This window comes from Chrysochloris asiatica, unplaced genomic scaffold (assembly GCF_000296735.1).
Source record: "Chrysochloris asiatica unplaced genomic scaffold, ChrAsi1.0 scaffold00065, whole genome shotgun sequence".
NCBI lineage: Eukaryota > Metazoa > Chordata > Mammalia > Afrosoricida > Chrysochloridae > Chrysochloris > Chrysochloris asiatica.
Window position 1 is genome coordinate 5,370,246 of NW_006408583.1, and position 22,833 is coordinate 5,393,078.

Below are 22,833 nucleotides of genomic sequence, written 5' to 3' on the forward strand. Positions count from 1 at the left end.
AATTAAAGGCATCCAAACTGGCAAAGAGGAAGTAAAACTCTCCCTATTTGCAGACAACATGATCCTATATGTATAAAACCCCAAAGACTCAGTAAAAAGGCTACTAGACCTCACTGGAAGATTCAGCAAATTGGCAGGATATAAGATCAACATACAAAAATCAGTTGGATTTCTCTATACCAAAAACAATAGCATTAAAAAGACAGCACCACTTCTGAATAAATTTATGCTGCAATTAAAGCTTTTTAGTCCCCAAAACTAAGATTCATTTAAAAAAAAAATTTAAAAATTCCTATGCATTGTTGTTGTTAAGTGCCATTGAGTGTGTTCTGACTCAGAGACCTTGTATATGGTTTCCAAGGAGTAGCTGATGGACTTGAACCGCTACCCTTCTGATCAGCAGTCTGGTGCTTATCCTACAGCACCACACCATGATCACACCAAGGTTAAACACTTTACTTTTAGACTGGCAGCACTACTATGAATGGAGTATCCTTCAGCAGCAAACTTACTGTCATAGGCATAATTCATAGGGCAACAAAATGTAGCAAATGAGAAGCCAACACTCAACATGTTGCCATCATGAGATTGCTACACTTCAAGTCCCTCTGACTGATAGAACATAGACTCCACATCTAAGCTGTTGTACTGGGAGCCATAACATCTCCTTTGTTTTGTTTTCCTTCATGGTGGACCTAAACTTTCATTTTTTACTTAAACCTTTAAAAATTATTCTATGTCTTCTGGTAAGGTCCTAAAATTATATCAAACAGTATTTTTTACCTCAAGGTATTTTATATTTCTATATGGTATACAACAACAACATATGGTATACAGAGTCCAGGTGTGGTACTGTAGGAGGAGGCACTGGACCACAAGGTCTGTTTCAAACGCAAAGTCAGTGGTTCAAACCCACAAGCCACTCCGCAGGAATTCTATATAGGGTGGCTATGAGTCGGAACCAACTCCGCACTTAACAACAATATATGGCATATACATGAGTTCTCTCCATTATGTTGCTATTATTTTCTAATTTGTTGTTGTATTAAAAACAAAATAAATAGGTTCTATGTATTGGCTTTACATATGGCTACCCCTTGAACTCTCACTAATGCTTAAAGGAAGCGTTTTTTAGTAAATTCTCCAAGGAGCTCTGGTAGCATAGTAGTTATGAATCAGGTTGCGAACCACAAGGTCAGCAGTTTGAAACTACCAGCTGTCCCATAGGAGAAAGGTGAGACTTTCTGCTCTTGTAAAGATTTACAGCCTCAGAAACACTGTACAGGGTCACTATGAGTTGGAACCAACTCCACGGCACATAACCACTTGTATTTTTAACTGAAAACTAGAAAAACACAGCTTTGAGTTTTGCCTTTATGATACACATTGTTGCTATTAAGTGCCGACAAGATGGTTGTAATGCATAGCGACCCTTTAGAAGGTTTCCAAGGAATGGCTGGTGAGCTTGAACTACCAACCTTGTAGTTCAACTGACCTTACAGTTCAGTGCATTAACCCAAGCATCACACCAGGACTCCTTATGATACCTAAGTAACTTTTATTTCTTCTGCTTGAGTTTAATTATGGCCTTCATAATAAATGTCTGCAGGTAGTAATTACTATTCAGAGAGAAAATTGTAAAGTTGATGCCAGATATACTTGTACTTTTCTTAATCCCAACTTTAATGATGATGGCACTTCAGGATAAACCCTGTACAACTAACCTCAAAGTGGACAGTTCAAACCCACCAGCCACTCCACAGGAGAAGGATGAGGCTTTCTGCTCATATAAAGATTTCCAGCCTCGGAACTCCTATACAGAGTCACTATGAATCATCACTGACTCAGTGGCAGTAGGGTGCCTTTAATAAAACCTACTGCCATCCAGTCAGACCCACTCACAGTGACCCTACAGAGCTTCCGAGATTGTCAATCTTTACAACTGCAAACAGTCTCATCTTTCTCCTGCAGAGCAGCTGATGGGTTTGAATTGCCAGCCTTCTGGTTAGCAGTCCAACACCACAGAGCGAGAGAGTTCCTCTAAATCTTTAATGAAGCTGCTTCTCAGTGATAACAGACTTTGGATCCAAGATTTATCCATCTAAACATTTGACTCTTTGCCTTGTCATTTGTCTTAAGGTTTGTCTCTGGAAAAAAGTCTGTTGTCATTGTTAAGTGCCACCGAGTTGGTTATGACTCATAGTGACCCTATGCACAACAAACAGTAACACTGCCTGCCTCTGTAGTCCTCGTATCACTGACCCTCCACTTTGCCAATGTGATGTCAGGGATTGGTGCCTCCTAATAATAAATGTCCAAAGTATCAGAGACAAAGTCTCACCATCCTGGCTTCTAAGGAGCATTCTGGCTGTACTTCTTCAAACACAGAGGCTATTGAAAATACCGTCACTTGAATATGGTGCATCTTAGTCCTCAAACTGACATCTTTGCTCTTTAACATTTTAAAGAGGTCTTTTGCAGCAAATTTGCCTAGTGCAATACGTTATTTGATTTCTTGACTGCTGCTTCCATGAGTGTTGATAGGAGATCCAAGCAAAATAAAAACGTTGACAACTTCAATCTTTTCACCCTTTACCATGATGTTATTTATTTGTCCAGTGATGAGGGAAAACTCACACTGAAAGCTTTGGTCTTTGAAAAGTAGAGAATTGGACTTTTTAATAAAATATCAATCTTGGTAAGGAAATTTAATTTATTTACAATAATTGTTGTTGTTAAATGCTGTTGAGTTGATTCCGAGTCATAGTGACCCTGTATAGGGTTTCTGAGGAGCAGATGGTGAGCTTGAACTGCTGACCTTGAAGTTCAAATGGCTTTGCAGTCTAGTGCATTAACCCACAGTGCCACATCAGGACTCCCATTAGTATATTTAAAATTGTTCCCACCATCTTACTTTGTATTTAAATACTTACTATCCTTTTTAGTCTTTAAGGTTATTTTTTTTCCTTTTGCTATATTAATTATTGGAAAATTTTATATCAACTTGTTGATAGTAATAAGGGTTTGGACTCGTATTTAAACGTATTTTTCAATCACTGCTAGAACTACAGCACTTTCCAACAGAAACCCTCATCTTCTCAAGCTCCCACTCTGCGATACTGTTCTCCCATTGCTCACCGCCACGTCCTTATTAGTTCCAGGAAGGGCGTTTATATTTGACATCAATGAATGTTTTCTATTATCTATAAGACTTACTGGATTTTGTTTTTCTCATCATTCAACATGTCTTCCCTATGCTTTCTAGATTTATTCTTGAAAATAATTTATTTTAATTTGTTTTTATTTTCTTTCCCCTTCCAAGAAGACAGTAAGAAAGAAATGTTCTTGATTTCCTACACATCTGAAAAAGTTTCCATTTTGACCGTTACTCACAGAAAGTAGTATAACAGGAAGGAATATGCCCAGCAACTGGATGACAACCGTGCAACATATTGCGCACGCCCAGTGTGCTGGTGGAGTCCTGGTGTGGCGCTGTGCGTAATGCGCTGGACTGCAAAATCAGTTTGAACTACAAAGTCGGCAGTTCAAGCTCACCAGCTGCTTCTTGGAAACTCTACAAAGGGTCACAATGAGTTGGAACCTGACTCCATGGCACTAAACAACAACAGTGAAGTGTGCTGGTGGAGTCCTGGTGTGGCGCTGTGGGTCAATGTGCTGGACTGCAAAGTCAGTTTGAACTACAAGGTCGGCAGCTCAAGCTCACCAGCTGCTCCTTGTAAACCCTAAAAGGGGTCGCCTATGCGTCAGAACCAACTCAACAGTACTTAACAAGAAGAAGAAGTGTGCTATTGTTGAGAAGTTTCTTATCAGTCTGATTTTAGGAAAGTTTTTTTCTTTCCTCAATCTTTCTAAAATACGGGTCTCTATCCTTGAAGTTCTGGGGATGTATTTATGTACTAATCTATTTGCATTTGTGCAACTTCACATTCAGCGGGCCCTAACAATCTGAAGTCTATGTCTTTTTTCAACTTGAAAAATGGTTTGCTATCACGTTTAGCTTTCTCTTGTTCATTTTCTCTGTTCTCTCCAACTGAAAGAACAGAAACATGCACAGAATTCCCTAATTTACCCTCAATGTCTTTTTCATCTTTTGGTCTGCAATTTGAACTATTTATATGGGTTCTAGAAATCCCTAATTCAGTTTCCATCTATATATTGTGGGATCCTAATTCTAATTTCCAAACTCTGTTCTTAAATTTCTTCTTTCACATAGTACTTATACATATACCATACAAACATGTATTTACTATCTTCCCAATATCGCTTAAGGCTGGGATTATTTTTGTTTATCCTCTGCTTCCTGAGGTCTCTTTCTTCTAGAGACAGATGCTCTGCTTATTCACACTGTTCAATTTTCAAAAATTTCTGCGGAGCTTGATTATCCATTTATATTTATGAATCCAGGCCACGTTGGTTGTAGGGAGTTGGCAGGGGTTGTGTCTGTAGATGTAAAGCAATGTATCCTTATCCTTAACTAAGACTCCTCTGACCGTAGGAAGAAAGTGAAAGGCTGACCGTAGAAGAAAGATGAGGCATCTCGACCGGCAGCTTTACTGCAGGGTGTCAGGCCATGGGACAAGTAGGCAGGGGTCGACAGAACCTCCCCCCCTTACATGCCCACTAACTAAGTAAGAAAGTTTTATTCTAGCAACAGTGGACTTCAGTGTATTTTCACCATCAGCAGAATTCCTAGTGCAGTGCCTGCTATGAAAATTTTAAATTACCACCAAGTTTGGTGAGTTCCCTCTCAGCTTTTCATCAACACTAGAAGCCCATCCAAAGAGGCCTCTAACATGGAGCATTCTAACTGTTGTAACCAGAAGACAAAGCTACTGCTACCTGTTAGCCAACTGGAAGCAGACAGACTCCACTGTTCCAGCCTCTGCATCCATCCTCTGATAATCAGTTCTCAGTGGTACACTAAGACAAATGGATATTGTTTCAGTATATTAGTAAACTAGTGAGTTTCACAGTGACGTGGTTCACGGGAAAATCACAATACAGTAATTTCTTTGCTGAAAATTTCAAGTAATTTGTAATCTCTAGGCTCCTCACAAGAAACTAAGCCTAATAATAATATTCGTGAAAAAACAAGGAATTGAACCAGAGCTACTGAGTGAGTGTAAGATCTATCTAGGCTCTGTGCATGCAACCAAGAAAACAAAACAAACATCAAAGACCATTTCAAAACATTTCATCCTACAGATAGCTGTTTGGAGTTTACAAAGAAGAAACACTGCCATGAGATGGGTAGCTATAACTTGCCCTTTTATTTTGGGTTGTGTTTCTCTTTCTCTAATTGCTTCATTCTAACAGGAGGATCCCAATTTTGCTGTAGATATAATCGATGCTCTGGCCACAGGGAATAGTTGAACAGTACTTCTTATCTATAAAGTTCTTTTTGAAAAGTACTGTACATTCAAGCTTCTTTTTTTTAGTGTGAAGAACGCAGGGAGAAGACAGACTTCAGGGGGTAGCAATTCATAAAGTTCAGTGACAATAGAATCAAGTGCCAAGTCTCCAAAGGCTCTTTGTGCAAGTTCTCTTTTACAGAATTTATTTTCTCCTTTTCTCACAGCTGTAAGTTACAGACCATTAAATTTCACACATTTCCTATTCATTTTCCATGTTAAAATATGGCTTATGAACCTGAGCAAAGCTAGCATGTGATTCTGCTCTGAAAGTCAACTTTTTACTATTTGATAACATAGGATTTTGAAAGACTGCAAGACATAGACCATGAAAATGAGTGACATAAATGATTTCAAATGAGCCAAAAAATGTGTACACTTTTACAAATGAAAATAATTAGGTTCTGAGATCATGACAAAGGATAAAATGAAATTATCAGAAGATTTGCAATTGTTTTGATTAAACAAGACCTTTTGCTAGATTTAACAAGCCACATGTAAAAAAGGAAATAAAGATCTCAAAGTTGTAAAAACCAAAGCAAAAAAGACTACCCAATTTCCAACCATACATGCCTGACTGCACTGAGCACCTTAACAAATTGAGTTTAGTGAAATGTAATGTCCCTTTCATACTTCTCTCTTCTTTGGAAGTCTGGTACTGTTTTTGAAGACAGCCAAATGAGACTGAAACAAGTATATCTCTGAGAAAACTTGTCTGCAGCCATCCACTAGTCACAGAGGTATGTTTAAACACATTTTGTTTGGAATAAACCCAAGTATGTATGAACTGGAAATCTAGTAGCAATACATTTTCATTTGCTTGTGTATACTGTCATGCATCTAATAGCTCCGAACAATAAGGTTTTCATGATATTGCAAAGCTATGTGAAAAATTAGCTTCTTCCCAGTGACACCAGTGATAGAGGCAGAGATGATGAGATGGAGAGAGAGAGAGCAGCTGAGGACTCTAGACTCATGGAAAGAGAAAGACTGAGTGCTGGTGGCCAGGAGGCAGGTTTACAGATCTATTCCTGAGTGTTTTTGTGTACATGCTGCTCCTCCCCCAACCCCCCCCCCAAAAGAAAAAAAAAAAACCAGAGGAAATAGAAGCAAATGCTGTTGAATGATAATTCAGAGGAGATTGTAATCATTGCAGTGAAACAATGAGGGTAAAACCAACGTTCTCCCATGTAAACTACACTCAATTCACAACGAAAACTTAAAATATATATATATATATATTTTTTTTTTCCCACCACCTCTGCTATTTTCTAAGGTGTAACAACAACAACAATGCTTCAAATGGATAAAATTCAATACTAACAACTATAGGGAGTAAGCACCTTGGTGCTGCAGAGATTAAGAGCTTGGCTGCGAATCTAAAGGTCTATACTTCAAATCTACCTGCTGCTCTCCAGGAGCAAGAAATGGAAGTCTGCTTCCACAAAGAATACAGTATCAGAAATCCTATGGGGAAGTACTATTCTATCAGATAGGGTATCTCTGAGTCAGATAGACTGAACAGCAAAGGGTTTTTTTGTTTTATTTTGTTTTTTAAAAACAGTCCAATAAAGAATGTAAGGTAGAACAGAAATTAGAGAAGAGGTTTTAAGATGTGACTATTAGTCCCTTCTTCTCAAGAGGCCAATACCCAGAAGAACACAGCCAGCAGGAAGGAAGTTTTTAGACAGTACAGAGAAAAGTTAATCTGGGGCTGTCAGAGATTGCATGGATGGAATATTACTGGAAGACTAGGTCAGAGCTGAAAAATTACTTCATACAAAATCCAAACTGGAGGGAAAGGATAGAAAGAGTAAAGTTTCTAGCTAAGATCCCTAGAAGCAAGGTACAATCAGGTATTTGGAATGTGAGGGAAGAGGAACAGAACAGGTACTATCACTTGTTAAGTGTGTATTAGAAGAATGCCTCTGCATCAGGACAGATGTGGTTCTTGCCAAGTGGGATGTCACTATGTTGGATTCGTAAGTATGGGGAGGAGAAAAGAAAACAATCAGTACTTGCTGACTGACAAAGAGTTATCAACCTCTTCTTAAAGAGACTAAAATGGCCTTAGACATATCCTAATTTCCCACAATTACGTTACACAGGCAGATCAATCACTACCAAATGGTTCAAACCATTATTCTTAAAACCCAATGCTGTCAAATGGCTTCCAACTCACAGAGACCCTTTAGTACAGAGCGGAACTACACTATATGATTTCCAGGACCATAATCTTTATGGAAACGCAATGCCATATATTTTGCTCATGGAATGGCTGGTGGGTTCGAACCACTGGCTTTCAGTTAGCAACTGAGCACTTAACCACTGTTATACCAGGGATCCTCTTACTTTACAAGAATTCTTAGAAAAAGTCTTTGCATAAGTCTGGGGTGCACATAGTCCCTTAACAAACTCAGCAGAGCCTATGCATAGCATTCATTGCCACTGATTCACTATGAGATGTAGCCAGACCATACACAATTCACACAGGTAGGAAATAACCTCTGAAAGGAAAGAAATAGGCCATCTGGACATTTCTGGGCAGAAGTCAGGAAGTCTTGTGTTTCACTGTCATTCAGGCACCTGTGAAGGCAGCCTGAATAATTTACATTAAAATGTGGGGGAAATAACATTACTCACAGTAGCAGAAAGGCATGAATTGTTATTTAAACATAACCAAAAAGCATGTAAAGTTATTGATTGCTATTCCCAGAGAAAAGTCTGATTTACAAAGTAGATGACACTCCCATTTATTATAAGCATAGACTATTTATAACATAAAACAAATAAATGTGTTTAAAACTTTCAAGACTCCCATGGGAATTCATTCAGTATTTTCCTGAATCTCTCTTCAGAATACTTCAATACATTCCTTCCAAGAACACAAAAGGCATAGAATGTTTCATGGACCTTGCATCTTCTGCAAAGTGAGTTCCATGATGTCTGGGTCAGAAAACTAAAAGGATGATTAAAACTGTTGCGAAGAGTCTGCTGCTACTGCTTTGGGCAGTGCCATGAAGTCACTTCAGACTCAATAACTTTGTATAAGGGTTCTGAGGCTGTAAATTTCACAGGAGCAAAAAGTCTCATATTTTCCCACGGAGCGGATGGTGGATTTGAACTGCTGACCTTGTGGTTAGCATCCCAATGTGTAACCCATTAAGCTACCAGGGCTCTAAGATACAAACTGCCAGCACTATTATTGTTAAGTGCCCTTGAGTTGGTTCCAACTCATAGGGACCCTGTATAGAGTTTCCAAGGAGTGACTGGTGGGTTTGCACTGCCAACCTTGCAGTTAGTAGTCTGGTGCTTATCCTATAGTACCACATCAGCACTATGGGCTCTAGCTATGGGGGAAAAAAAGAGTTTCTTACTATTTAAACCACGTTTTTTTCAAGTGTCAATTTATTGTCTTGACTTTGGTTAATTACTTAAGTCATTCCAATGTCTTCCTATGATACTTCTCCACTCATCTGTGTCATACTGTGGTGGCTTCTGTGTTGTTGTGACACTGAAAGTTATGCCAGCAGTGTTTCAAATACCAGCAGCATTGCCCATGGTTAATAAGTTTTAGCAGAGATTCCAGATAAGGAAGAAGAAATAGGCAGTCCACTTCTGAGAGACTGGCCATTAGAACACCTTATGAACAGCAATATAACACTGTCTGATGTCATTCTGGACTATGAGCCCTTTAGATTGGAGGGTACTCAAAATATGATTGAAGAAGAACTGCCTCCCCAAAGTAAAGTTAACCTTAATGGCACGATGGAACAAATAAAGTATTGTATTGGGAAAATCTGCTTAAAAAGACCTCTTTAGATGGTAAAGACCAAAGATTTCACTTTGGGAACTAAGGTTCACCTGATCCAAACCATTTTTAATCACCTCATACACCTGAAAAAGCTGGAAAATGAATAAGGAAACCCAGAGAAGAAATGATACACTTGAATTATGGCGCTGGCAAACAACAGCACCATGGACTGTCAGAAGAACAAAACAACTTGGCCGTGAAAGAAGTGTAGCCAGAATGCACTTTAGAAATGAGGATGGTGAGACTTAGTCTCGCTCACACACTTTAAACATGTTATTAAGAGGATCTACATGGAAGCAGTAAGGAACTCTGGTAGCGTAGTGGTTACGAATCGGGCTGCGAACCTTAAGGTCAGCGGTTCAAAACTACCAGCCGCTTCGTGGGAGAAAGATGAGGCTTTCTACTCCCGTAAAGACTTATACCCTCAGAAACCCTGTACAGTGTCGCTATGGGTCGGACCGACTCGACGGTATAAGGACCAAACTGACTTTACCTGATTTTGCCTACCTAGAGACTGCTTGGTGGTTACGAATCGGGCTGCGAACCTTAAGGTCAGCGGTTCGAAACTACCAGCTGCTCCGCGGGAGAAAGATGAGGCTTTCTACTCCCGTAAAGATTTACACCCTCGGAAACCCTGTACAGGGTCGCTATGGGTCGGAACCGACTCGATGGCACTTAACAACAACAACAAAGAGACTGCTTGACTAAACTCTAGTCAGGCTCAGGAAAGCATTTTAAATAGACAAGGCCTCAGTTATTAGTTCCCTCCAGAGACAAGGTCAATCTCCATTCTGTACATTAGCCTGAACATGTCCTCTAGCTCCAAGAAAATGATATATGTATAAATAGCCAGGCAGCTCAAGGCCAGAGGCCAGATGTTTTCCTTTACCCTAGCCTAAGAACAAAGACCACCAGTCCTGACCAATTAAACTGTAACATCTCATAGTTTGCCAATTGTTAACCAATCCAAAGATTGTAAAGCTGAGAAACCTGAGCTGTTTGAAAATTCTATAAAAACCCAGCAGACAATGAATTCGGGGCTCTTTCCCTATTCCGAAATGTCGGATAAGGTTAGAGACCTGGCTCGAGCTTGATTAAACAACCCTTATGTATTTGCATCGGTACACGGCTCCTGGGTGGTCTTTGGGGACCCCGAATTCTGGGCATAACAACGGCACTTAACAACAACAACAACAACAACATGGAAGCAGTAGTCAAGATCTGCCTTAGTCACTGTCCAGCTTTCACATCCATATAAGGTTATTGAAAAGCCATGGCTTGGGTCAGGCGCACCTTAGTCCTCAAGCTGACATCTTAGCTCTTCAACACTTTGAAAAGTTCCTGTGCAGCAGATTTGCCCAATGCAATACGTCGTCTGATCTCTTGACTGCTGCTTCCACGAGTGTTGATAGTTGATCCCATTGTAAAATATACTTTCATAAAATAAATTTTGACATCATTAAATATACATCAATTCAGAGTAAGGAGAAAAAAGAACAAATTGGGAAGATAAAGATAGCAAAAAAAGGAATCAACCCCATATTTAAAGCTACGATATATGAAGGTAAGTAGGAAAGTACGGCTATACATGCATGGGTTCATTGTAAACAAAATATATTTATTTAAACAATGTCTCTGCAATCACTGGATGGCTGCACACAAGTTCCCGCAGTAATATACATGTCTTAGTCTCATTAGGGTATCTTAAAAAAAAAAAAAAAAAGGGGGGGGCGGAGAGTTACCTGTCGAAGTCAAAGGGATTTGTTGGACCAGTTAAATTAAAGGCAGAGAAGTTAGCTCAGAAGGTTATAGCTTGTGTTTGGGGGATTACTAAGGGGTAATGACAGATTTTTCATAGGACACAACAACATCACAGGGGCATACTGTGAAGAAGGTTTTTTTTAAACAATGAAAACGTCATTGGTGAGACAAAAAGAAACAACAAACAGAAAGTTGCTCTGAGCAACTGTTCCAACACGCCAGCGCACCTACTCATTCTTCAAGGGCAGCTAGGACTGTCCTAGGAGAATTTTTCTTGGGAAACCTTACCCAATCAGCTCTAAATCCCTTCAGACTTCTTTTTGGTCACAAAATTCAAAGAACATTTGAAAGGAATATTACTTGAGTCCATTGAGATGTCAAAATTACAGTTTCAATATGGCGTAAATCAAAGTGAGCAGATACCATGGAAGTACCACCTTCAGAGGCATATAGATCTACATGGAGGCATATGTTGCAAACCAACAGCTTCATATTTTGGTATTTTTGCTTAATAAAGTTTTCTACCATTTTGTGGCAATGTTTTTGACATACCTTTGTAGATCACCCATAATGTAAGAATAATCTATAAACTTACAAATCAAATTCTACCCCATTAAAAATCAGTTGCTGTAGAGTCCATTCGGACTCATGATGATCCCACGTGTCTCAGGGTAGAACTGTGCTTCATAGGATTTTTCATAAGGAATTTTTAGATGGAGATCACCACCAGGCCTTTCATCTGAGGTGCCTCTGAGTAAACTTGAACCTCCAGCCTCTTGGTAAGCAGCCAAGCTGGTTAACCATTTCCACCACTTAGGGACTACCGCTTTATTATTCTTTTGCTTTACCTGAGATGAATCTGCTTGGGCTAGTTCTGTAGTGACCTTGAGGATTTGGCGAAGATTCTGTCCTTTATCTTCAACAAGGAGATATGCCAGCAAAAGAAAAACATGTGCAGGGATGACGGTAGTGATAGGGAGCAATGACTCTACTGAGGCCAACCAGTCGCAGGCCGCAGACTCGTCTCTCATTACTTCAAGCATCCTCCACGTTGTCAGTATTGAACCATACAGGCTGGTTATGGGGAATGCCAGCTTGTAAGAGAGCTGAAAAATAAATGTAAAAAAGTCAGAAACAAATTAGATAAGTATGTATGTTTGAAATAAAACCGTCTATTTTTCACATTTCATTGTAAAGACTAACCCTTTCTACACAATGAATACAAAGCTTTTGATTCATGACAAAGATATCTCTGCACACATTTGAGATATGACTATTGATACAAAGAGAAAAGAGATAGTTGCTAATATGGAACTCTAGAATATTACATCACAACTTTCCCTCATATTCTTTCCCAGTTAAGGAAGAAAAACAAATGGATGACCAATTTATAGGATCTAGAGGTAACAGAAGTTAGAAACATTCAATTATCATACAATTGTATCACTAGTAAGAGGGAAACAACAGAAAAACACTGTATTTGCCCAGCTCAAGGCCTTGTTAAGAGGCAGTCCTGGACAGAAGACTGATTAGTCTGAAGACAATTCATGTTTATAACAGACAGTATGTTGCTAGAAACAGAATTGGTTCAGCTGAAGTCTAGAGAGTTTACTCATAATTATGAACAACTTCTACAATAATAGCCTGATAGCTCTAAAGTGAAATGATACTCAAAGAAGACATTATGCTCAAGTCAGTCTGAAAACAATGTGGCATCACTATTGGAGGGAAACTCATTAACAACCTGTGAATATGCAGATACAACCTTGCTAGCTGGAAACAAAGAGGACTTAAAATACCTACTGATGAAGAACAAATATCACAGACTTCAGCATAGATTGCACCTCAGTGTAAAAAACAAAAATCTTCACAACTGAACCAATAAATAACTTCATTTTAAAAGGAGAAAAGACTGAAGTTGTCAAAGACTTCATTTTGCTCAGAACAGCCACCAACACTCATGGAAGCAGCAGTCAAGAAATCAAACGTACTGCATCAGGCAAATCTGCTGCATAAGACCTCTTTAAAGTGTTCAAAAGCAAAGATGTCAGTCTAAGGACTAAGGTGAGCCTGACCCAAGTCATGGTATTCTCAGTTTCCTCATATGCATGTGAAAGTTGGATAATGAATAAGGAAGACCACAGATGAATTGATGCATTTGAGTTATGGTGTTGGAGAATATAAAAAGTACCATGGACTACCAGAAGAACAAACAAATCTGTCTTGGAAGAAATATAGCTAGAATGCTCCTTAGAAGCAAAAATGTCAAGACTTTGTCTCTCATACTTTAGACATACTGCCAGGAAGGACCAGTCTCTGGAGAAGGACATCATGCTTATTAAGATGGAGGACCAGTGAAAAAAATGAAGACCCCCCCCCCAATGAGATGGATTGATACAGTGAATGCAGCAATGAAGGGTAATAAAAGTTGTGAGGATGGCACAGGGCTGGGCAGTGTTTTGTTCGGTTGTACATAGGGGCACTTTGAGTCAGAACTGCCTCAATGGCAATGAACAAGATTATAACGGCCCAAATTATGACTGTAAACTGGTTTACATGGACAAGGACCATGTTACTGAAAGAACAGGAAGTAAAAGTTACACTTTTTTTATACAAATTTTAAATAATACTTTTATTGAGATAGGATTCACATAACATAAAATTCACTCTTTTAAAGTGGTTTGTAGAATATTCATAGAATTGTACAACTAGCACCACTACTTAACAGCATTTTCATGCCTCTGAAAAGAAAGTCCACACCCAACAACAGCCATTTCTCCTCATTATCCCCTCACACAGTTGCTGGCAAACACTAACCTACTTCCTGTTGCTACTCTTACCATTCCATATAATAGGAAGGAACATTATATGATCTTTCGTGACTGGCTTCTTTCATTTAATATAATGTTTCCAAGGTTGACCCATTTGCAACATAGATCTATACTTCATCCATTTTTATTGCCAAATAATATTTCCGTTGTATGGATATACCATATTTGTTTATCCATTTATCACTTGATGGACATTTAGATTGTTTCCACTTTGAGACTATTATGAATAATGCTGCTATAAGCATTCATGTAGACGTTTTCGTGTAGACACAGGTTTTGAATTCTCTTGCATATATACTTAAGAGTACATACAAAATATATTTCAAATTTAAATGACACTGTAAAAATAAAGGAGGAAGCTCTTTCTTGTGTTGATATGAAAATATATTAAGTGCCTGGAATGTTGTTTTTTAAAGACAGAGCAAAAAAGAAGGTATTTTGTGTTTGCTAGTATATACAAAAGAAAAGTACCAGGGTAAATAAAGAAGAAATTAATAATCACAATCCAGTTTCTATTTTAGATGGTGGAAACTGGAAAATTGGAATCAAGAGAGAGAACCATTTGAATGTATTACCAATTCAAAACAAATAATAAATTTTAAAAGTTAAATAATATTTAAGTTTTTATAACTCTCTCTCTCGAAAAGTACTTTTTTGCCTCCAAGAAGATGACATTCATCAAAGACTAGTGCCAACTTCTTTAGACTCTAAATGGGAAACTTCACTGGACTTTATTGGACCTCAGCACAGTCGTGCCAGCTCTGGGCTGTTCTTCTATCACCCTGAGCCTGACCTTCCTCATTTGTAAAACAGAAATAACACCACATTCCTGTCAAGTCTATTGAAGCAGATAATGAAACAATATCTGTGAAGCATCTAGCACAGTGTCTGAAGTTGCAAAATATAGGGAAACATTATTGCTATCATCTTAAAGGGGAAAAATAAAACGGACAGACATGGATATAAAAGAAAGTAATTTAGAAATCACTGTAAATTGAATCAAAAGTTAGCAACATTACATAATTGTCTACCAGTTTATTATGATTCAATTAAATAGAGCAGATCCATATTGTTGTTGTTGTTAAGTGCCATTAAGTTGCTGTTGACTCACAGCAACCCTGTATAGGGTTTCCAAGAAGTGGCTGGTGAGTTTGAACCACCAACCTTGCTGTCCAGTGCTTTATCCCACAGCGCCTGTAACATAATTTGGCTGTAACAAGAAAGGAAGTACTAACACATGCTACAACATGGTGAAACTTGAAAATATGTTAAGTGAAATCAGCCAGTCACAAAGAACACATAATAAAGTATTCCATTTGTATGAAACATCCAGAATAGGAATCCATAGAGGCAGAAAGTAGAATGGTGGTGGCCTCAAGCTCACAATCTCAGTGGGTCCCTCAATGAGCTCACAGCATAGTCACACATGTAAAGCCCTAAGTGAATGCAAAAAGTCCTGAGAATACAAAAAAACAAAAAACAAAAACAAAGACGGAGAGCAATGAATTCTGACTTAGGTAAGTTGGAAACATTTTATTGGGCTTTCAAGAATCAGCAGCTCTGGCAGAGGAGATAATAAAGCATTATGGGCAAAAGCAAAGATTCAAAAAGATTTGAAGACTTTTGGGGCACACTCAATTCATAGCTGTGTTTGGATATAGTATAAACCAATATAGAAATGAAGCCAACAGTAAACTGTGGCTAATATCTTTTCAAAGGGTAATGAGTCTTCTTAAATAAAGCCTTAAGAAATAACCACATGATCATAAGAAGCATGTTTACATGGCAAATATTCCTTCATTTCCCTCTTCACCAACTACTAACCATCAAGTCCTATGTGGCTAAATTAGATACCCACACATCTGAACAAATGGTAGCTAAACACTTAAGTAGTAGAGTTAGCATGATCCTCAATAAACATCCCTCTCACTTTAAAGGAACAGAACTCTCAGACAGTACACCTTGCTTTACCTCCAACCCATTCAGGATTCAGTCACTGTTCTCTAAGAGGAAACTAAGAAGAAAGGTAAAAAAGCATAGGGCTCTGTGATACAGGGATGGAGGCATAGTCTGAAGAGGGGAAACAATACTAAGATGCTTGACTGTCTTATGAATATTGGTTTCCCTTGCCTATTATTGTAAAATAGACACTTGAGTAGGATAGAAAGGAATGTTGGGAAACATGATTATAGAAAGCTTGTAAGCTCATCTTTAGCATATAACTGATTGGAATACCTAAAAAGCCAGTGAAATAGGCCTCTTGCTGAGCCTTTGCAGTGTATAGGACCTTAGGTGGAATCCTGAGCCCCATCCAGAACTTTATGAGGTGGGACATTCCCAATAGAAAGGACAAGCAGACCAGACTGGCAAAGCTAGAACAACAGAAGACACATCTTCAAAGAAAGATCAGCAGGAAAAAAACAAAACAAAAATGGCAGTATGATTGGCTACTACAAGAATAAGCAAGTTGTTCACTGGGAAGCCATCAAGGCAAGCAATCAAGTCCCTTCAGGACAAACAACACCACCCCAAGGCTGAAACTCAAAGGGAACACATGAGCAGGCATACAAACTTGCTGGCGACCACATTGGTCTACTGGTGAGTGGAAGAGGGGTAAAGACAGCAATGAAAAAAATGGGCTGAGTTCAACCATGTTCCATAGGCACCCATTGACCTGGAGAGAAGAGAGAGAAGAGGAAAAGCTGATTGGTCCAATATGTGATGAGACCTGGGTACACCTGAGCCCAAGGACACAGAGGCCTAGAGCTGAGAGTGAAGCATCCAGCTGATATGAAGTGAAGGGAGACACACAAGAACATCCAAACTTACAGATAGTACCCATTTGACCCAGGCTTGATGGTTTGATCATCAGAACTTGACTAGAGGAAGATAAAAATTAAAAAAAAAAAAAAAAATTTTTTTGATAAAGGAAACGAGGATAAATCGCTACAATTTGCTGAATTTGACCTAAACTCATGGATGTAGTAACTCAAAATACCAACTGAGAGGGAAGGAGTTTTCACATCAAGTATCAATGCTATTCCCTCTATATACAGGGTAGATAGGGACAGGCAACTTAGACATTTGTTGTTGTTGTTATGTACCGTGGAGTCAGTTCTGACTCATAGTGATCCTGTATAGGGTTTCCAAGGCTGTAAATCTTTATGGGAGCAGAAAGCCTTATCTTTCTCCCGTGGAACAGCTGGTAGTTTTGAACTACTGACCTTGCGGTTCACAGACCGATTCATAACCACTATGCTACCAGAGTTCATAGGCTATCTAAAATGAGGGGGCGATAAAGACACGAAGTAACTGGCTTACAAGGTTTCAAGAGGGAGTTTGGTTTAAGAGTGTGTGTGGGAAGATTTGAGTCCCCACCGGATAGTTTTCATCTTGTCTAGAGGTGTCTGGTAAGATTCTTCTGATTCAGTAGTGAGTAATTGTTATCATTAACTAATTGTGACTGTCACAATTGTAAAGGTGGAAGTTTTGTAACAAAAACAGGGATTTAGTTAATCTTACAGTCCAGAAACAGAGGACCCTAGGACTATCAAGGGAGAAAAACACAAGCGGAATGCGGAACCCTATCCAGAGAAGCAGCGACACCAGAGATGGAGGCAGAGCTGGGGACATGGAGAGAGGGAGCATCTGAGAACTCTAGACTCATGGAAAGAGAGGGACAGAGAGCTGGTAGCCAAGAGGAACGCTTGCAGAATGTGCCCTTTGGTGGTTTAAATTATTATATATGCCTGAGTGTTTAAAATAAAAAAGGAGCTAAAATGAATTGAGAAAATAGTGTTAACTGATGGTACAAGAAGGGGATTATAATCATTTTAATGAAACAAAGTAAATGATTTGTTGAATGTAAAACTGATGATCTGCCCTGTAAACTTTCACTCAATTCATAATAAAAACTTTTCTTTAAAAAAAGCTATTAGGATTTCTTGGCCACATCGTATACTCCTGTTATGGAATCCTGGGAGTCTTGTTGTGACGCTGTGGGTTAATGCATCAGACTGCAGAGCCATTTGAACTACAAGGTCAGTGGTTCAAGCTCACCAGCTGCTCCTCGGAAACCCTATACAGGGTCGCTATGGGTCAGAACCAATTCGACAGACTTAAGAACAACGATGGAATTCTGATTTGGTGGTGGGTTAAGGTTCTGGACTGCAAAGTGGGTTTGAACTGCAAGTTTGGCAATTCAAGCTCACTAGTTGCTCCTTGAAAACCCTACACAAGGAAGCTATGGGTTGCAACCAACTTAATGGCACTTAACAACAACATCATTAGGACTTATGTGAGCAGAACTTCTCCATCTTGATGCAAATCAATTACCTAACGTCTTAGTCAAATACTTAGGATTAAGTAAATTGTACTATATATTCTATTGACCTATAATTGGAGGCCAGATTCTGCTGCATGCTCACACAAGGAATAAAGCTGACTGGGTTTCTGCTGCAACAACACCTAGAAGCATATGATGACAGGCACCTCTGCTTTAGCAGATGAAGTAACAACAGTGGCTCCAGCTTATATTTATGCAGAGTCTTTCTCCATGGAGACTTAGGATGCTTTGTAACCTCTGTTTAACTTCTCCTAGTCCTCAATTCAATCCACATAAGACTAAGAGGTAAGAAGTAACACTGTATTTTACAGGGATGGGGGGCAAAACAGATATAGAGAAAAAGTCTGGCAAATACAGGTCTAAAACCTAGCTCCTAACCAGGCATTGGCAATTCTTTTACATTACTGAAAGGGAAGGGAGAGTGGAAAATCCGAATGGGGCATGCCTGCCGGGCAGAACCAGGAATGGAGTGAACGCAGGCCTGTTCCTTCAATTTGAAGACAGCAGAGGGAATATGGGGTAGGGTGCCATACTAAAAAATCAATCTTAGTTCTTACAGATCCCAGAATAACCAGGAATTTGAGGATGATCAGCCAGACTGAACTATCTCAGATCAAGTAATGGACAGTACTTACTAAACAGTATAATAGGGAAAAAAGGATTCCATGCTCTAATATTCTGGAGAAGCACTAGGTAAATAAGACTACTTTTCATTACTATGAAGTCACTGGGATCCCAAAGAGGGGAAAGAGATTATGTGGCATTTCTAAAAGCAAATTCACAGCAGGGCTATCCTCCCTATTCACAACAACCCAGAGGAAGTTTCTAGAATCTTGGAGACTACTGCATGACAGAATGCAAATTCAATGCTGGATTTAAACTCAGGGACTTCATCAGAAGGTGAGTCAGCTACAGAGACAGAACTCCCACATGGAGACTTCAGCGAAGAGAAACAGGATGAACTGAGTACCTGCAGGTCGTGGTCTCTGTAGTTATCCTGCTGTACCATTTCTAAAAGGTTCAGAGCCAACTGCTGTCTAGAGGGGCCTTCTTCATCCACGAATATACAGTCTTCCAAGGCAGTTGAGGATAAAATCTGCAGGATCGGCATTACAAGCAGCAGGGATGACTTTGGAATTTTCTGGCCCTCGGCATAAGAGAGGAGCTTCAAAGCTATTAAGAAAAGTAACAGTAATTTAGGGTTTTCAAAATCATGCCACAATCAAACAAAATACTATCTTAAGAAAGATAAACTTAAGGATTTTCTTGTCCCTTTACGACTAGGTGAGACATATAACTAAAATGATAAATTGTATCCTTTGTGCTGAAAAAGGATCATGAACAATAACTATTTCTCCAGAAGAAGGTATTAACAGATTTATAACTGAAAACTTAGTGATCCTGTTGGAGAACATGCATATCATATAACATGCATATGACATGCATATCATGTATTCATTAAGTACAAGCCAATCCTCTTTTAGAACAATATGATTTTTTTTTAAAGTAATACAACGATACTTTTGTCCTTTATATGCTATCAGACCCTACTACTGCCCATAGCACATAGAGTCAAGAGTCCACAGAGTAGCCAACAGACCACTGCCTGATCAGCAAGTAACAATATTAACACATAAGGGGGCTGCAAAAAAGATGAGGGGACAATGGAATGAAAAGATAATATAATTTTTCCATGAACTTTTGAAGCCCTGACACATGCTCCTAAGAACTGAATTAGCACATGATTAAGTAATCAGTAAACTGAATCAAAGGAGCACTGGTGACATAGTGATCAGGCACTTGGCTGCTAACTGAAAAGTCAGTGGGTCAAACCTCAGGGGAGAAGACCTCGTGATCTGCTCCTGCAAAGACTGCCAGTGGTGTTAAGTGCCAATGAGTTGTTCTGACTTCTAATGACACTATATAGGGTTTTCTGTGGAGTCCTGGGGTGGCACTGTGGGTTAATGTGCAGGACTGCAAAGTCAGTTTGAAATGCAAGGTTGCTATGGGTCAGAACTGACTCAACGGTTCTTAACAACAACAACATAGGGTTTCCAAGGCTATAAATTTTTGTGGGAGCAAAAAGCCTCCTCTAACTCCCTCTGAGAGGCTGGTGAACTCTAACCACTGATATTGTGGTTTGATGTCTAGTGCTTATCCTATAGAGCCACCGTACTTCCCTAGGAAGCCCTATGGGGCAGTACTACTTTCTCCTATATAGTTGCTATGAGTTGACAGCATACAACAATAAGATGAAGCAGGAATGTGGTTCAGCTGTAACTGCACAACAGATCTAAAAAATTTCAAACTCCATCCTCAACATAATAAGTCACTTTTAACAAATGACTTCTTTAACCTTGACATTCAACTTATGCATCAGAGACACAGAGATAAACATACAATAATTCAGTTACATGCATGTATAGTCTCTCCTACACTACGAAAAAGCTGAGATAAAGTCATAACTCTATTTTTGTATGGTTACTGGAAAAACCCTGACGTAGACCAGTCATAGGATTCAGAGTTGTGATATCAAATAAATGCATCCCCCAACTTCCACCAAAAATGGTCTACATGCCAATTTCACATCATTTAGAAATAAAGCCTTAAATGGTGTGAAGTACAAACACCTGTTATTCTAACACTCCTTATCTACCTTTTTGTCTTCATCTGTAATTGTCTATGAAATGTCACAAGAATACATTATTCTTACTAAAACAGAGAAAGTGTACAGCACAAATATTTCTACATTCTGTATTATAAACCTCTGAAGCACTTTTAATCAGTTACTATTTATAGTCAAGGCAATTTTTAATCGTTAAGAAACACGATACTGTATTAATGCTGTATTTTTTTAAATCTGAAATAATATTCTCTTAGAACAAGTTACTCTCATTTTGAACACACTTTCCCAATGTACTAAACAATAGTTCTTCCTTGCTTTTCAAAATGACACACTGGGGTTCAATAGTTTTCAAAATGGTTTACACACTCTAATTAGGGTAACTTCTAATCAGAAACCCTGGTTTACAGGAGAAAGGCTAAGCCAGCTGGCCCAGTAGTTAGTAAAGTCTCTGAGAACCTGATCCTGTATTAGCCATCTATTATATATTGTCATTGTTGTTAAGTGCTGTAGTGTTGGTTTCAACTCTGTATAGGGTTTCAGAGGTTTTCAGTCTTCACAGGAGCAGAAGGTCTCTAGATAAGCCACAATAAAAAGTGCAGCTTCAGAATTAGACATGAGCTTTCTCTAGGTTGTGAAATTTTTTGTTAAAAAAAAAAAAAAAGTTAACATCCATTTATATGTAATGTCCAGAAAAAGCAAATCAATGGAACCAAAAAGTAAATTAACGTTTTTCTGGGTTTGAGGATGGGAATGGGGACTGACTGCAAACAGGCACAAGGGAACTTTGGGGGCTGACAGAATGTTCTAAAACTGGGCTATGGTGATGGTTTCATAACTCCCTAAATTTACTAAAAACACTTAAGTGTATATTTTTAAACAGTGGATTTTCAAAATGCCAGTTATACCATAATAAAAGTATTATTTACAAAATGATAAGTGGCTGGCAAAGGCTATTAGAAGTTGTAGCACTGGTAGGTTATACCTGTGGGAGGTGGTCACATGCACAGCTATGAGGAAAAGCAAAGCAAAAGCAGTTCCGAAAGGAACTAGGGATGAGGGGCACAAAGGAGCCCAAGTTAGAATTAAAAAAGAGCAAAGTTAGAATCAAAACCTAAGTCCTGGTGTGGTGCTGTACGATAAGTACTAGACTGCTAACCACAAGGACAACGGTTCACACTCATCAGCTGTGCCTTAGAAACCCTATATGGAGTCACTATTTGTCAGAATGAACTCAACGGCACTTAACTAACACCACCAAGAACCAAGGATCTCCTCTGTGTGCTACAGCCATTTCCAAGGCCTACTGTAAGCAGAAGAACAACCCACTCTCAAATCATGATGAGGTAAAATGTCCAAAAAAATGAACTATACAATCAATATTTACCTCAAGCACTTCTTTAAAACTGTGGGTGAGAAGTTATCAATGCACCCTGGCACCATACATTATACTCTAGACAGATACTGTGAAACTGTAGGCATACATCGGAGAGTCTGTGGGCTCTCTGCAATAAATCCAGTATGCCAATAAAGCAAGTCACACAAATTTGTTACTTTCCCCGTAACAAATTAAAATTTGGCAAGCCTGGTGATCCTATACAATAAACCAAAAGGTCGTCAGTTTGAGCCCACCAGTCACTCCACAGGACAAAGATGAAGCTTTCTGATCCTGCAAAGATGTACAGCCTTGGAAATTCTATTGTGGGTCGCTATAATACATTGGACCAGACGCAACAGCACTTACAAAAAACAACAACATAAAAGTCAAGCTTACACTATACTGTAGTCTATTACAGTGTGCTTGGTATATTTGAGTGTCAATGAAAAAGGAAGGCCCTCAACAGATGGACTGATACAGCGGCTGCAACAGGGAGCTCAAACACAGTAACAATCGTGTGGACGGTGGAGTACCAGGCAGTGATCTGTTCTGTTGTACACAGAATGCTACAAATCAGAAGTAACTCCATAGCACCTAACAACAACAACTGCTATGGAAGAAGTTTGAAATACTGTGAAAATTACCAAAA

At 39.0% G+C, this 22,833-nt stretch overlaps 1 protein-coding gene across 1 annotated transcript in view; it reads right to left on the reverse strand.

Moving 5' to 3' along the window:
- FOCAD (focadhesin) overlaps nucleotides 1-22,833 on the reverse strand; it is a 354,257-nt gene that overhangs the window by 252,379 nt on the left and 79,045 nt on the right. The window contains exons 9-10 of the mRNA XM_006864465.1: nucleotides 19,154-19,356; nucleotides 11,856-12,113 (exon numbers count right to left, since the gene is read on the reverse strand). Coding sequence (XP_006864527.1) covers nucleotides 11,856-12,113; nucleotides 19,154-19,356 — 461 coding nt within the window. The remainder of the gene's footprint in view (nucleotides 1-11,855; nucleotides 12,114-19,153; nucleotides 19,357-22,833) is intronic.